Source organism: Phyllostomus hastatus, unplaced genomic scaffold (assembly GCF_019186645.2).
Source record: "Phyllostomus hastatus isolate PE091 unplaced genomic scaffold, TTU_PhHast_1.1 phas_scaffold_385, whole genome shotgun sequence".
Classification (NCBI taxonomy): domain Eukaryota; kingdom Metazoa; phylum Chordata; class Mammalia; order Chiroptera; family Phyllostomidae; genus Phyllostomus; species Phyllostomus hastatus.
The window spans coordinates 2921506-2937546 of NW_025334026.1; the positions used below are offsets into that span (position 1 = coordinate 2921506).

General features: G+C 39.8%; 1 protein-coding gene across 1 annotated transcript in view; it reads left to right on the forward strand.

Moving 5' to 3' along the window:
• Positions 1–1303: 1303 nt before the first annotated feature.
• ERCC4 (ERCC excision repair 4, endonuclease catalytic subunit) overlaps positions 1304–16041 on the forward strand; it is a 30929-nt gene continuing 16191 nt past the window's right edge. Inside the window, exons 1-7 of the mRNA XM_045819571.1 lie at positions 1304–1526; positions 2777–2957; positions 6517–6712; positions 8513–8720; positions 9719–9899; positions 10894–11022; positions 12443–12553. Coding sequence (XP_045675527.1) covers positions 1320–1526; positions 2777–2957; positions 6517–6712; positions 8513–8720; positions 9719–9899; positions 10894–11022; positions 12443–12553 — 1213 coding nt within the window. The 5' untranslated portion in view covers positions 1304–1319. The remainder of the gene's footprint in view (positions 1527–2776; positions 2958–6516; positions 6713–8512; positions 8721–9718; positions 9900–10893; positions 11023–12442; positions 12554–16041) is intronic.

Genomic DNA, 16041 nt, shown 5'->3' on the forward strand with positions numbered 1-16041 from the left:
CTCTCTTTATTCCAGTAATTATCCATTTCTAAAGTGTATCTTAGGAGTATGGTTGAATTTGTGTACAAAGATGTTCAGTGAAATATTATCTATAATATTGGGTTAGGAAGAATGGAAACTGTCAGCCCTGAGAAACAAGATAACTACTAAGAGGAGTTTAGCACGTGACTCAGTGGGCTCAAATTTAAAAAGAGAGCCTAATGGCCCTTCCTAAACGCACTGAAGACCATTGGTCTAAATGTTCACTAATAAGGGATTAGGTAAATAACTACCATACATCTCATTACAGAATCTCACCATATGAAAGGATTTTGTGAAAGTATGTTAAACACCACATTCAGAGGTTTGTCAAATGTTAGTGACAAACTCGGGGTTTAAAACAGTGTTACTTATTAGCTCATATTAGAAAGAGTCTGTGTGGTGAGAGGGTGTGTATATACCTGTATATATACTAAAAATATAGATTTCATGTTACAGTGGATATTTTAAGGTAATGGAATAACAAGTGACTTTTATTTTGGCTTACATCTAATTTTTTTCCTAACAATAAAGGTTAGAGAAAGGGATTTCTACACAGAACAATTTCTCTCGGACTAAAAGGCATTTCTAGACATAGAACAAATACTACCAATACTACCGAAGGTGTCCCTCTAGTGGAAGGTAGGACAGGGCTGCTGCGGCACACATGGTTGACACTATTTTAAATAGTTTATTATATTAAAGACCTTCCGAGAGAAACAAAAGCCTTGAAATTAGTAAATTATTCTGCTTACTCAAAACTTTTTCGTTCTAAGTGCACTTGGAAGATTGATAATCACTTTTTCAACTGTCAAGGTCGGGGAACTAAGCTCCTTGGAGTTCATTCTGCTGTTCTATTTTTTTCGTACCGTGTGTTCTAGGTCCAGGTCTAGGACGCCTGACTCTCAAACCCAAGGTACCAGACATTGTGAGTAACTAACGGCTCGGGAGTGGAGCCTGAGGCAAGTACACGACACCAGTTGCGAGCTCTAGCACCTCCGGGTGATTCTACGACTCTTCGGTTCCACTCGGCTCTTCTTCCACTGAGTTCGGTCAGCACTCGGGTTCTCGGGCTCGTCTCTCTTCGGCTACGTTCGGGAAATTCTCGTCTCGGCCTCGGTTCCTCTTCGGCTTCGTTCGGCCACCGTTGGTCTTGGGCTCAGCTGTCTTCGGCTTCCTTCGGGCGACGCTCGTCTCGGCTTCGGCTCCTTTTCGGCCTTTTCGGCCGAGCTCGGATGACTCTCGTCCTCTCGGGCTCGGCTCCCTTCGCCAGCGTTCGGCCACGGCCCGGAAAAGCGCCCATGAAACCCGGACCGTCAGCTCGACTGACGGCTATGGCGCCGCTGTTGGAATACGAGCGGCAGCTGGTGCTGGAACTACTCGAAGCGGATGGACTGGTGGTGTGCGCCCGCGGACTCGGCGCGGACAGGCTCCTGTACCACTTCCTCCGGCTGCACTGCCATCCTGCATGCCTGGTCCTGGTGCTCAGCACACAGCCGGCCGAGGAGGTGCGGCAGCCGGCCCGGGTTGGGTGCTTCCCAGGAGCGTTGGGGGCCTCTGGGGCGGACGCAGGCCCCAGAGCAAGTGCGAGGCCTCTGAGGATGGTGCAGGTCCCGGACGCTGGTGGGAAGGCACTAAATAAGGGTCCTCGAGGCGGGCGCAGGGCCCTGACACGGATGCGAGAGGACCGGAGAGGGAAGTAGATCCCTGACCTAGGACAGTGAGAATTGTGGAGGGGCTCTGAGAGGAGTAGGGTAGTTATTTGAGGAGGGTGGGGTGGAGAGAAGAACTGGAGGCTCCTGAAGGAGAGAGAGATGTCTGTAAGAGGACAGGAATAATGAAGGAATCCCAAAGTTGGATATTCAAAGAGCTTGCTGGGGTCAAAGGAGTGGAATCCGTGATGAAAGGGATGGGGATGGCGGAATCTCTGAGGGTAATAGGGAGACGTGAAAGATGCTGAGGCTGGGGAGAACCTTGTAGGGAAGAGGAGAGACTCGGAGGGTTTCTCAGAGCTGTGGAAGGAGGGCTCAGGATCAGAGGGGAAGGGAGCTGGAAGCGGAGGATGTTGAGGAAGGGTACCTGGGGGTTACGGTGAGGGATATATCTGTGCTGGGGGTGTTGAGAGGTGATACAACCTGGTCTGACAAGTCTAGTGAGCCTGGAGGAAAATGTCAGGTGAAAAGAGTGACTACAGTCTCTTTGAGGGCAGGGATCCCGTTCCATTCATCTAGGTATCTCCAGTGCTTGTCATAAGTTTAGCACAACACAGCTCCCCGGCCCCTCACCCTCCTAGAAAGGTAGTAATGAGCTGAAAGTGTAAGGGCCAAGGGCCCATTGACATGATGAAATTCCCTCTAGGATGGATCTTGACAGCGCTAATAGTCAGAACATTAGCTGGGAAAAGGAGCTCCTGGATATCTCCTCAAGCAGTGCAAACCTGGCTTTGGTGGGAACTAGTTTCTAAGCAGCAGAAGTGTTTTAACCCAGGGTTTAAAAGGCTTTTTTTTATTGTTGTTAAAACGCTGATAACAGGTGCAGTGATTCCTTAGTGTAAACCCCAAAACAAAAGCAAGAAAACCCTAGTTTGAATGTAGACTGGCTGATTGATCAACATAAAGTAGTAACTTAGTTTGTATATTCATTAGTAAGTTTGTTATCTCTGAGAAAGGCAGCATATCACTTTAAATACAAATACCTGCAACCTAATCAAAACTGCCCGCTGTTTTAAACAGCCTACTAATCATTTCATTTCATTTAGGAGTATTTTATCAATCAGCTGAAGATAGAAGGAGTGGAACACCTCCCTCACCGTGTAACAAATGAAATCACAAGCAACAGTCGCTATGAGGTTTACACACAAGGAGGTGTGATATTTGCAACAAGTCGAATACTTGTGGTTGATTTCTTGACTGATAGAATACCTTCAGATTTAATTACTGGTAAGAATTTAAAACCTTATTGTATGTAAATTTGCACCTTTTGCTTTTAGTCTGTTCCCTCTGCTCAACTCTAAGCTAGAACCTTCTTATGAGTTGCACTGGTCTTTTTAACCATTAGCACAATGTCGGACACATTATATATTCTCAGTATATATATATATATATATATTATATATAATATATACATATTCTCAGTATATTCTAGTATATATATATATATAATATATATATATATATATATATATATATATTTGTGGCCTGAGTAAGGAAAGAAATGTAAGATTGATTTTCCTTGGTTTCTAAGCTCATATTTAGTAAATACATGGTAATTGAGTAGCATTTACTTTTAGAACATAATTGGACTTGAATGTTTGTAAACATTCTTTATATATTTTCTAAAATATTTGGTTTTCCTCTTTAAAGAATGTATTTCCTATGATGTGAATTAAACCAAATAGTTGCTTAATTATTTTGAGAAGGGTTGTTTAATTTTAGCTATAATTAACACAGAAAAGGAATTTTTTATTACTATTTGTTTCTGTGGAAACCTTTTCTGATTTCCCCAAAGCTGGTTTAGAGGCCCCAGCTCTTAGCCCTCAGGTTACCCTGTGCTCCTCATAGCACCCAGACAGCCACCCAACATTTGCGTCTGTCTGTCTCGTTCATGAGATTACAAGCTTTGTAGGCACAGGGGCAACTTGTTCATCCCAGGCTAAGTAACTGGTACATAGTAGGTAATAAACACGTATTTGTTGGATGAGTGATGCAGGGATGTACTGTGATCAGTAGTGAATTTCTGGAGGGCAGAGAGACAGGCAATTCGTAATTGTACATCCCACTTTGTCTATCTTATGGCCCTGAACCTAGGAGACCCTCAAAAATAATTCATGAATAAACATATAAATGAATTCTTTATATGGTTCATGGTGAACCATACATATAAAGGAAAAGTTTTGTTGTACTTTTATATAACATTTATAATTGTTATAAGCTGGGGCACAGACCGTGTGGTCATGGATCACTTGACTGCGTGGTAATGACACTGCTTACGAGCAAGTTACTTAACTTTTCATTAGTTTTTTTATAAGCCCGTTTTCTTATTTCTTAAATCAAGAAAAATAGTGCATCCTAGAGTTTCTGTAAGAATTAAGTGAGATAAAATAAATTGCTTCGTATTAGTTCTGGATACATAGTAAACACTTAATCAGTAGTAGCAAAAAAAAGATACTGACTTTTTGTAATCAAATCTTGGGGCATCGTAAAGTCTTGTACTGTTTGCTGCTTTCTGATAGGTTTTGTTCTTTACTTTTTAAGTTGATGAAGTGGAAAAATATGCATTGAAACTACCACTAGATGTCAGTATTGCTCTCTCAGTAATCGTTCAACCTACTTAGGCATGGCGCAATCTGAGTTTAATAAGTGTTCGAAAGAGAATTTATAGGTAGTTTCTAATTAAAAGCTACTTTCTGTATAACTCAGTTAACTCATCTGTAAATTGGAGACAGCAATATGACCTTCCTCCTAGGATTATTGTCAGGATTATTGAAATGAAATAACCTATGTAAAATTTTAGCATTGTGTGTGGCTCATAGTAAGTAAGCATTCTGTGATTACTGTGTTGTGATGTTCCAGTCCTCAGGCAGTGTCTTAGGGGAGGCTGATGCAAAGAAGTATTTACAAAATGTTACAGGAGCATAAAAAATTTCAGTAAGCTATTGTGGGACCAGAATTGCCCCAGAAATATGACCTGCTTGTTGTTTTTATTTTTATTTTTTAAAAGGGAGGCTCTTGGATGGTGTCACTTGGTAGGAAAAACCTGAGTTTGTTCCCAAACATGATTTGGAACCTTTGGTCTCCCGTTATGGGTTGGACGACCTTGATTAAGTTGCTTTCCTTTCCTGGTCTCATAATAATAATGCCTACCCCATAGAATTATTGTGAGGGTTAAACAAAATAAAACTCTGTAAAAGCACCTCACCCCACGGCTTCAGGTGTAGTATTAGTTCTTTTCTCCTTCCTTCTTCTGAGTTCCTAAAGAATGATAGCCTTTTGGAACACAACATTTTCTTAAATTGAAGTTCACCTTTTCTTTAGAAGTTATTTTTATTATTTTTCATTTTATGAATATTTCAATCCAGGTCAGCAACCATGGCCCAGGAGAGTACTTAGAAAAACCCACCTACTATGTACCGAATCTTTTCTTTTTTATCTTTATTGTATTTTTTTCCATTACCATTTAATCCCTTTATACCCCACTCTGCCCCAGCGATCACCACACTGTTGTCCATGTCCATGAGTCCTTTCTCCTTTTTGCTCAGTCCCTCCAAATGTACATGTACTGGAGTAATTGAAAATCCTTTGTCTTTAAATTCCTGAATAGTACTCTTAATTTTTACCTTAATTTAAAAAAACTATTTGCTTAGGTAGAATACATATTAGCTCCACCTACCTTGATCCAAAATTTAAACATCAAAATAATAGAATCTGAACTGAGTTTATTGACCTGCTGGAAGGGGTTGTTAATTACTGTTGGTGTCACTTTCCAGACCCTAGGAGTGACAACTGGAGCAAAAACATTCAAGCACATTTATAGCAAATGGACATAAGTTACTGGCTGGATTTACATCTAAAAGACTGAGAATCATCATATAATTGAGTTTTGGATCCAGAAATGTCTGTGCACTCTTATGTCATCTTATATCTCTCCTAATTTATCACTCACAATCAGACCACATCAAAATTCTGTACATTCAGGAGATCATGTGGTCCAGTACTCATTTTATAAATAAGGAAAAATGTATAATTGTTCTTGTTTTTGTGATTCAGAGGTGTCATCTCCACACCCACATGAAAAAAACCTTATGTATTAAACATTAATGGTTTTTATTTTAAATGGAGTGATTTACCACTCAATTGAATATTCTGATTCTGAAAATAGAGTTATTCTAATAGGATATAATGTGATAAAATATTCTAATAGGATAAAATATGTCTAGTAGGATATAATGTGATACACTTGTTGCCCAAAATTGGAAAATGCAATGATTTTGTGTCATCCCCATCTGATTCACATACAAAAGGAGAATTAGTGACCCACTTAGCTTTCAGAAATCCTTTCTCCACTGTGCTAGACACACCCCAACCCAGGGCCTTTGCTCCTGTCATTCCCTCTGCCTGGAACTCTCTTGGTCCACCTGGCCTCAAGGTTCATCTGTTCTCCATCCAGCCTTTACTCACACAACCTTAGTGAGGCCACCCTGTCCAAAATTGCAAACCACCACCCTTCACACATACTGCCTCTCCCTCTTTGATGTATTTTTTCTCCCCAGCTCTTATCACCTTATAGCCTACTGAATATTTTACTCACTTACATTGTTAATGTAAGTGCCACAAGGACAGGAATTTGCTTGTTTTCTTTGAGGTTATGTATCCCCAGCCTAGAACAGCGTTTGCCCAGACTCAAGTAGGCACTCAAGAAAAATGTGATGAATGAGTGAATGAAAATGAGCCTGAAAATTACATGTCTATTCTGAATTGAAATTATAATTTCTCCCCTCAGGCATCTTGGTTTATAGGGCTCACAGAATAATCGAGTCCTGTCAAGAAGCATTCATTTTGCGCCTCTTTCGCCAGAAAAACAAACGTGGTTTTATTAAAGCTTTCACAGACAATGCTGTTGCCTTTGATACTGGTTTTTGTCATGTGGAAAGAGTGATGAGAAATCTTTTTGTAAAGAAGCTGTATCTGTGGCCAAGGTAAATAGCACTATGTGATCAATTTCTGAGAGAGAATCTGCTGTCATTTAATTTTGCACTTTAATGTAAAATTTACTGTAATTGGACTTGATACATGCTAGTCAGGTTCATAGCAAGTATATTCAAATAGAAATACTGTCTGGTCACCACATTTGTGATTCTTTTATTTATTTATTTATTTTTATTTCTTCTCTTAAAGATTTTATTTACTTTTTATAGAGGGGGAAGGGAAGGAGAAGGAGAGTAAGAGAAACATCAGTGTGTGGTTGCCTCTTGTGCACCCACTACTGGGGACCTGGCCCGCAACCCAGGCATGTGCCCTGAGTGGGAATCGAACCAGTGACCCTTTGGTTTTCAGACTGGTGCTCAATCCACTGAACCATACCAGCCAGGGCACATTTGTGATTCTTCTAAAAGGAGAAAGAGATTTTAAAGTTATTTTTCTGGTAGTACATCAATCCATCCCAGTGCAGCCACATCATCCTTTCTTTTTCATGTAGTACGACCCCCAAAGATTTACCTAGAGAACAGGTGGCCCAGATCTGGCCCTCCACCTTGTTTCTACCCAGCGGCAGCACCAAGCTCCTTGCCCCTAGTTAAGTAGTTACATTTATATAGTCCTAAAATTACATTTGGCCCTTTGAAGGCAACCGTGAGGCTGATGTGGCCCCCAGTGAAAATGAGTTTGTCATCCCCTGACCTAGAGACTCACATACACTGCAGTGGTAGTTGAACTACAGATTTATTGGTGAAGACACCCACTTCCACTTTCAAAATTACCCATCGGGGAAATAATGCCCAAAGATTTTTTTTAAGATTTTGTTTATTGATTTTTAGAGAGAGGGGAAGGGAAGGAGAAAGAGAGGGAGAGAAACATCAGTGTGTGGTTGCCTCTTGCATACCCCCTACTAGGGATCTGGCCCATAACCCAGGCATATACCCTAACTGGGAATTGAACCTGTGACCCTTTCATTCTCAGGCTGGCACTCAACCACTGAGTCATACCAGCCAGGGTGCCCAAAGATTTTGAAGAATTTTCATAAATTTCTAGGAAAAACTGAAGGTTTCAATTTTCAAACATTTTGCCACCTATGCTAAATAGGTATTTTGGTTATATTATATGGTATTTAAGAGTAGCTGTTGCCCTGGCCAGGTGGCTCTGATGTTTGGAGCATCGTCCCATGCACCAAAAGGTTGTGGGTTCTATCCCCAGTCAGGGCTTATGCCTAGGATGTGGGTTCGATCCCCAGTTGGGGGTGAGTACAGAAGGCACCTGATTGATGTTTCTCTCTCACGTCAGTGTGTGTGTGTGTCTCTCTCCCCTCTCTTCCTCTCTCCTTAAAATCAATAAACATATCCTCAGTTGAGGATTTTTTAAAAAGTAGTTGTTGTAGTCTGTTTCTTGATTATGCCCTCCTTTGGGAATCAACAAACTTTTCCTGGAAGAGGCCAGACTGTAAAGATTTAGGCTCTGCAGTCTATGTGGCCTGTTAGTCACTCAGCTCTGCTGCCCTAGTGTAACAGCACCCGTGGACAACACATGGACAGCAGGCACAGCTGTGTTCCAGTATCTGTAAAAATAAGTCCTGGATTTAGCCCAGACCATAGTTTGCAGACCTCTGCCTTATTGGAATAGTTTCCATTCACTGAGGTTAAAAGTATTTCTAAAAACATTGCCATTTTTCTATTTTGTTTCTCAATTGCATTTACAAAAAAAAAAAATTAGACTATGAAACCAAGACCAGAAATACATAACTGCTAAAACTCTAGAAAATGTTTGAAAAATATTTGTCTCTTTAGGTTTCACGTAGCAGTAAACTCATTTCTAGAGCAGCACAAGCCTGAAGTGGTGGAGATTCATGTCTCTATGACGCCGGCCATGCTGGCCATGCAGACCGCTATCCTGGACATTTTAAACGCGTGCCTGAAGGAACTGAAATGCCATAACCCTTCCCTTGAAGTTGAAGATTTATCTTTAGAAAATGCTATTGGAAAAGCCTTTGACAAGGTACTCTATTTCTTTTCCTTTTTAAGCACAGTTTGTTATAATTTTAAAGAATGCAAGCTATTTTAATATTTGCAGTGTTCTTAATAGGAATTTGCTGTTGTTTATAATTAAATTGGAGGTGATTTAAAGTATAGATAACTTCTTTGAGTTTACTGGAAGTAATCATTTGTAGTAAAATATGTGGATTGGCATATAAGCACAAGTCTCCTTTTTGCAATGATTTCCCTCATTTTAAGTATGACTAGGAAGAGGATAAACAACATTTTTGCTCTTAAATGACAGCATTTGGATAGCTACAGGTAGAAGAGTTTTATTTACATAAGAATGCTTCAGAATTGATGGTCTCCTGTTAAAACAATTAAAAAAAGTAAATATAATTTGGATTAGTTTTCGTGAATGAGGAATGTGAAATGTATTCTGTCTTAAAATTACATTCTGAATTGAGAAAATAATTCAAGGAATTTTTATTCGAATTTTTTATCATAGATTAATATTAATGCAGAGAGGTAAATGTCTAAGACTTGAACTACAGATTCAGAAAATGCTGACCTTTTAAGAATTCCAGACAGCTTTTTAAAAAAATATTTTGGTAGACTAAGTTACTGGATTTAAAACTTTAAATTAACCTCTCTGTCACTGGAAATAATTGTAAGAAAGAAAAAACTTATTTAGTTTATCAGGTCTTTTATCTTCTGACTAATATGTAAGTATGGATAATTATTCACTCTATCTGATCATAAAGATTCTACTGATAAAGAACTCTGCATTATATTTGAAAAATTAAACAATATTTTTAGAATCTCATGACCTGAAATTTTCTATCTACTTCCTGGGAAGATAATATTTTGGATCTTTTTAGTTGTGATAAAATATACATAACCAAAATGTCATTTTAAGCATTTTTAGGTATCTTGGAATGCTTATCGAAACTACAATCTGTATTAATAATAGCTATATTGAACATATTTTAGCATTACTACATTTTATTCTTATTGTAGACAATCCGCCATTATCTGGATCCTTTGTGGCACCAGCTTGGAGCCAAGACTAAATCCTTGGTTCAGGATTTGAAGATATTACGAACTTTACTGCAATATCTCTGTCAGTATGATTGTATTACATTTCTGAATCTTCTAGAATCTCTGAGAGCAACAGAGAAGGCTTTTGGTCAAAATTCAGGTGAGAAATAAAAATATTAATATTATCCTAGGACCTGATTTGAATGTAGTTCTGGGTTTTGAGGAATCAGTGTGGGGAGTGCAGTATTCACCTACATGGTATACTAAGGTTTCAAATTACATCTTCCTAGCACAAGGATGTAGGTTGTATTGATAGCTAATGTTTCCACCTACTTAACTTCTGTGCTATATAACAATAAATATTCATACCCATTCTGGGCAATTTTATTTATAGAAAAGGTTGTGTATCATACAGGCAGTCCCCAGCCTAATAGCTTGCATTCTGGAAGTTTAGTTGTTGAGAATTTAAAATTCATTTTTCTTGCAAAAACAGTAAGGCAGTCCAGGGTTTCATCAGCTAGAGTGCTGACGACCAAAAACGAGAGATTTGTAAAGAAACATACGCGTGTGACTGGCCACTCTCTTGCTTTTCCATCAGTCACATCCACCCCACACTGTTGTGGCCTCTGTCCCTGTTTGGCTAGACCAGTGGTTTTCAAAGTGTGGTCCGTGGCCCCTGAGGCCAAGATTTAATAGAAGTAATAATTTTTACTGCTTCCTCAGAGACACCGTTGAGCGATAAACTGCAAACGCATTGAAATGAAAACCATGCCGACTGCTAGGACACTTTGGCTCCACTGCCTTGATTGTGCTCGGGCACCAGCAGTGTTACTGACTCAAGCTTTTGCACAACAGGGAATGTCAGCACAGGGGAACCAAGTCAAGTAACGGCTTGTATGATTACAGGGCTAGTTGTATTATTAGGAGAATAATCCCCCTGAAACTATGCTGGGGACCCCCAGGGGCCTGTGGCTCAGGCTACACTTTGAAAACTGACAGTCTGACTGAACAGAGACGGAGGTCACGGTCAGGAAGAAGGTGGGCCTCAGAGAAGAACAAGATGGTGGCCGATGTACGCACAGGTCATATGGTCATCCAAGATTCTTTAAAATTAACTTTAAGTTGAAGGGTTTTTTTTTAACTCTTTATATTAGGTTGGCTATTTCTTGACTCCAGTACCTCGCTGTTTGTGAATGCTCGAGCAAGGGTTTATCGCATTCCAGATGCTAAAATGAGTAAAAAAGGCAAAGTGTCCGGAAAAGTGGAGATTAAAGAAGAACAAGGTATCTCATAGGCTTAAATCTTTAAATGTCTCTTTATTGAAGTATTTGGTGTGGAATTGTTTGTCAAGTTACGCTATACTTTTAAATCTCTTTTTGGCCATGTAAGAAATGTGTGACTGTGTGTTCAGTGTAGGTTACATGTAACATATGTAATGTGTGTTAAAAGTGTTCGACATGGCAAGTCTTAGAATTCACCGCCAGGGAGTTCCAAATAACAAATGCCAAGAACCAACCAAGTGTATTCTTACTGCTACATAAGAACTATAGATTTTTTTTTTAACTTCAGAGTAATTACGGTACTGCTTGAGGCACTTAAAGTCTTAGGGGAACATTTTAACTTCCCTTTAGTTTTTAGAGAACATAAATATGATAGAATGAGGCAAATATAGATTTTATTCCAACACTCATCTAGTAGGGAATTTCAGGGGAAAGGGGAAGGGTTTACAAGAACAAGTATAAAGGACACTTGGACAAAAACTAGGGGTGGGTAGAAATGGGAGGGAGGTGGGGAGGGCTGGGGGGTTGGGCTGGGATGGGAGTAAAAGGCAGAAAACTGTACTTGAACAACAATTAAAATTAAAAAGAAAAAAATGTAATTGTTTTTTTAAATTAAATGTATTAAGTTAATGTTGGTTAGTAACATACAAGTTTCAGGTGTACAATTCTATAGCACATCGTTTGTGTACTGCATTGTGTGCTCACCACCCAAAATTTAGTGTCCTTTTGTCACTATATATTTGACCCCCTTTACCGTCTCCATTCTCCCCCATTCCCCTCCCCCTCTGATAACCACCAGACTATTGTCTGTGTCTATGAGTTTGTTACTTCTGTTTGTTCATTTGTTGCTCCCTGTTCTATTTCCACATATGAGTGAAATCGTATGATTCTTGTCCTTTTCTTTCGGACTTATTTTACTTAGCATGATACTCTCAATCTACAGTATCAAACTAAAAAGCACAGCAAAAGAAACCATCAGCAAAACAAAAAGACAACCAAGAGAATGAGAGAAGATATTTGCAAATGATATCTTTGATAAGGGGCTAATATTCAAAATATGTAAAGAACTCATACAACTCAACAAGTATGTCATTGTATTTTTAAGGCACAGGATAAGGTTAATGCTTACTTTGTAGTTCAAGGCTCTATTTCAAAGCTTAATTAAATATATTATTAGTGACCATGAATACCACTTTCTATCAAGGCATTATGAAACCTGTGTTAATGTTGGCTTGAAGTGTCTTTGATTTAAACCACAAGGAGACCTTTTTCAGGGAAGCAGATCCTGTGCAGTATTAGGGAGGAAGCTCAAAGGAATGGGCATATGGAACAGTGCTTGTGTTTCTGTTGTTCGAAAGTCTCCGGAATACTTCATGGATAAATATTATCACAGAGAATGAGGTTATCTTTTATTTCTGTACAGAAACAAAGAAGGAGCTGGTCCTAGAAAGCAACCCTAAGTGGGAAGCACTGACCGAAGTCCTGAAAGAAATTGAGGCGGAAAATGCGGAGAGTGAAGCCCTTGGTGGTCCAGGTAGGAAAAAGGGAGATGAGAGATGAGGACATCTGCTTTCAAAATCAAACAAGTCAGTCTTTTCGGTTAGCCCTTTAAAAATAACTTACTATTTTGTTTATAAAATTGTAGAGGAATAAATGCCAAAGGAATGCTGAAATCCTAGCAGTAACCCTCTTTCTGTTCCTTCGGTATGACCTTCTCCAGGTAAAATCATTGTACATTCACAAAAGCAGGTTCTTTTACTGGTCTGGTTCTCAGGAATTCTATTTAAAGATACACCTGATCTCCACATTTATATTTACTAGGCCCAAAATCTGGAATACCCAAGGAGAAAACCAAAGTGTCTTGTTTTATTTTCTCAGGAAGTATTTTCCAGAGAAGCCTGAACTGTTGTATGGGCTGGCACAGACCTGGCCTTGCGAACACTCCAGACTTTAGGGCTGATGTCTTCAAACGTGAGCATGCTGGTTGGCTAGTGTAGACGAAATCTGAACTAAACTTAAAAACTAAAACCAAGTAGAAAATAAAAGAAAAACAGACTTTTAAATGCATCTGTTGAGTCTTTGAAACCGTGCAAAGCAATAAAGGCAAACACACAATGCTTATGTTAGTAAATATGCCAGTGATATGATCCCAGAACTGATGGTGCAGTGATTTAGGACCTGAAGTCATACGTGCTCACCTAGAAAAAGTATAAACAAAATAAAGATAACAGAAAAGGAAACAAATGATGTCTAGCAGCCACTATGAACTTCAGCATCTTTCCTTCCAGGTTTTCTTTCCCGTATCTTCTATTTTACATTGTTAAAGTCATGTATAGATATAATGTCTGGGTGTAGAATTGATGAGTCAAATGATATTAACATTTTTAAAGTTCTTGAGACATATTAACACAATGCTTTACAGAATGTTTTTAACAACTTTTTCTAGCAAGATAAGAAGAGCTTATTTATTTTTCACTTAGCTAACAATGACTAGAGAGTCCATCTGTGTGTGTGTACACATATATATGTGATAATTTTATAGCTTGATTAGAGAAAAATGTCATCTTGTTTTAAATTTTGATGTTAGACAAGCTCCGTACTTTCTCAAATGCATTTCTTCTTTTGTGAACTGTCTTAGTTTCCTTTGCCAACTTAGGCTATGCCCTTAATTTGTATGGGCTTTTTATATAGTAAAGATAATAACGTTTATCATTGTTGTGTAAAGTTTTTTTTGTCTTTAGAGTTTTTTTTTAATTATATTTCATTGATTAGGCTATTACAGTTGTCTTGATTTTTCTCCCTTTGCCCACCTCCATCCAGTGCCCCCTACTCCTGAAGGCAATCCCCCCACCATTGTTTGTGTCCATGGGTCACGCATATAAGTTCTTTGGCTACTCTGTTTCCTACACTGTACTTTACATCCTCATAACTATTCTGTAACTACCAATTTGTACTTAATCCCATCACCTCTTCACCCATTCTCCTCCTACCCCCTCCCATCTGGCAACCATTTGGTAACTAATTTCTTTTCTCTTGCTGCTTTAAGAGTCTCTATCTGTAACCTTTGGCATTTTAATTATGATGTGTCTTATTATGAGTGGGCCTCTTTGCATCCATCATAACTGGGACTCTCAGTGCTTCTTGAACTTGCATGTCTATTTTCTTCAGCAAATTAGAGAAGTTTTCTTTCACTTTTTTTTTCAGATAGATTCCCAATTTCTTGCTCTTTCTCTTTTCCTTCTGGCACCCCTGTGATGCAAATGGTAGACCTCTTGAAGTTGTCCCAGAGGCTATTTATACTATCCTCATTTTCTTGGATTCTTTTTTTCTTCTTACTGTTCTGCGTGGTTGTTTTTTCCTTCCTTATGTTCCAAATCTTTAATTTGATTCTCTGCTTCATCCACTCTACTGTTGTTTCCCTGTAAGTTGTTCTTTATTTCAATTAGTGTATCCTTTGTTTCTGACTCGGTCTTTTTCATGCTGCTAAGGTCCTCACTAAGTTCCTTGAGCATTCTTAGAAACAGTGTTTTGAACTCTGCATCTGATAAGATTGCTTATCTCCATTTTGTTTAGCTCTTTTTCTGGAGTTTTGATCTGTTCTTTCATTTGGGCTGTGTTTCTTTGTGTCCTTATTTTGGCAACCTCCCTGTGTTTGTTTCTGTGTATTAGGTAGAGATGCTTTGACTCTGTGTCTTGGTAGTACAGCCTAATGTAGTAGGTATCCTGTGGGGCCCAGTGGCACAGCCTCCCCTATTACCCAAGTTGAGTACCTGAGTTGCACTCTTCTTATGGGCTGAGTACACCCTCCTCTTGTAGTTGAATCTTGATTGCTGTTGGCAGATCAATGTGAGGGATTTACCCAGGCCAGCCAACTGCGAGGACTGGCTGTAACCACTGACCACTAACCTCCACCCTCTGTTGAGGATCAGCTGTGCAGGGGCAGTGTGGTGGTGCTCCAGTATGGTCTGTAACTGTCCACTGGTTGTGCTGGCGCTGGGGTTTCCCAGGTGGTACGGGTTAGGGTCGGCCCCCACCTGTGTTTTGCCTGAGGCACCCTGCATGAGCTATACTATAATCTGGGATGGCTGCTATTTGTGCTGGGCTTGGAGATTTTCAGGTGAAGCCACGCTGTGAATCCAATGTGGCTGCTGCGAGGGCTCACTGAAGTCAGCTGTTGCTTGTTTGATAGGATTTGGGAGCCAAAACCAGCCATTCTTGTGGAAAAGCAGCTTGGGTGGACCTATAAGTTGGGTAAGGCAGAGCCTCTGGAGATCTCCAAGGTATATCACACAGTTAGCCAGACTGACGGAGACTCAGATTTGGCACCATCTTGCCTGCTCTGTAGGGGGAGGGTTTAGAAAAGGGACAATGGCCTCTGTTCATCTTGATGCCATACACTTCAGTCCCTCCCTGTGTGCCACTGGTGCCGTTCAAGCTGCCGTTGGAGTCCCAGTGCTAGAGCTCAAAAGGAGTGAGTCTGAGTAGTTGAGTCTGTGTGTGTATTCTTTAAGAGGAACTGCTTGGGGCTCCAGCAGTTTCTTCCACGGACTCAATCTCCACTGGTTTTCTCAGCCAGAAGTTGTGGGGACTTATCTTCCTCTTGCTAGAATCCTGGGTTTGGAGGCCTGGTGTGGGTCTGGGACTACTAACTCCAGAGATATCCCTCCCAAATTTTTACCCACGACTGTGTGGGACCAGCCCATTCCACATCTGCATCCCACCTACCAGTCTGGATGCGTGTGGTTTCTTTAATTCCGTAGTTGTCAGACTTCCATTCATCTTGATTTCATAATTGTCTAGCTTCCATTCAGCTCAATTTCTGACATTCCTGAATAATGGTGGTTCTGTATTTTAGCTGTAATATTTATGTGGTTGTTCAAAGAGGTGAGCCATGTCTGCCTATGCTACTATCTTGACTGGAAGTCTGTCTTTAGTTTTATTTAATGCACAGTTTCTTATTCTTATAGAGTCAGTCTTAACTTATAGATATCAATCCTCTCTGCTATTTCTTCTGTTGCTTTT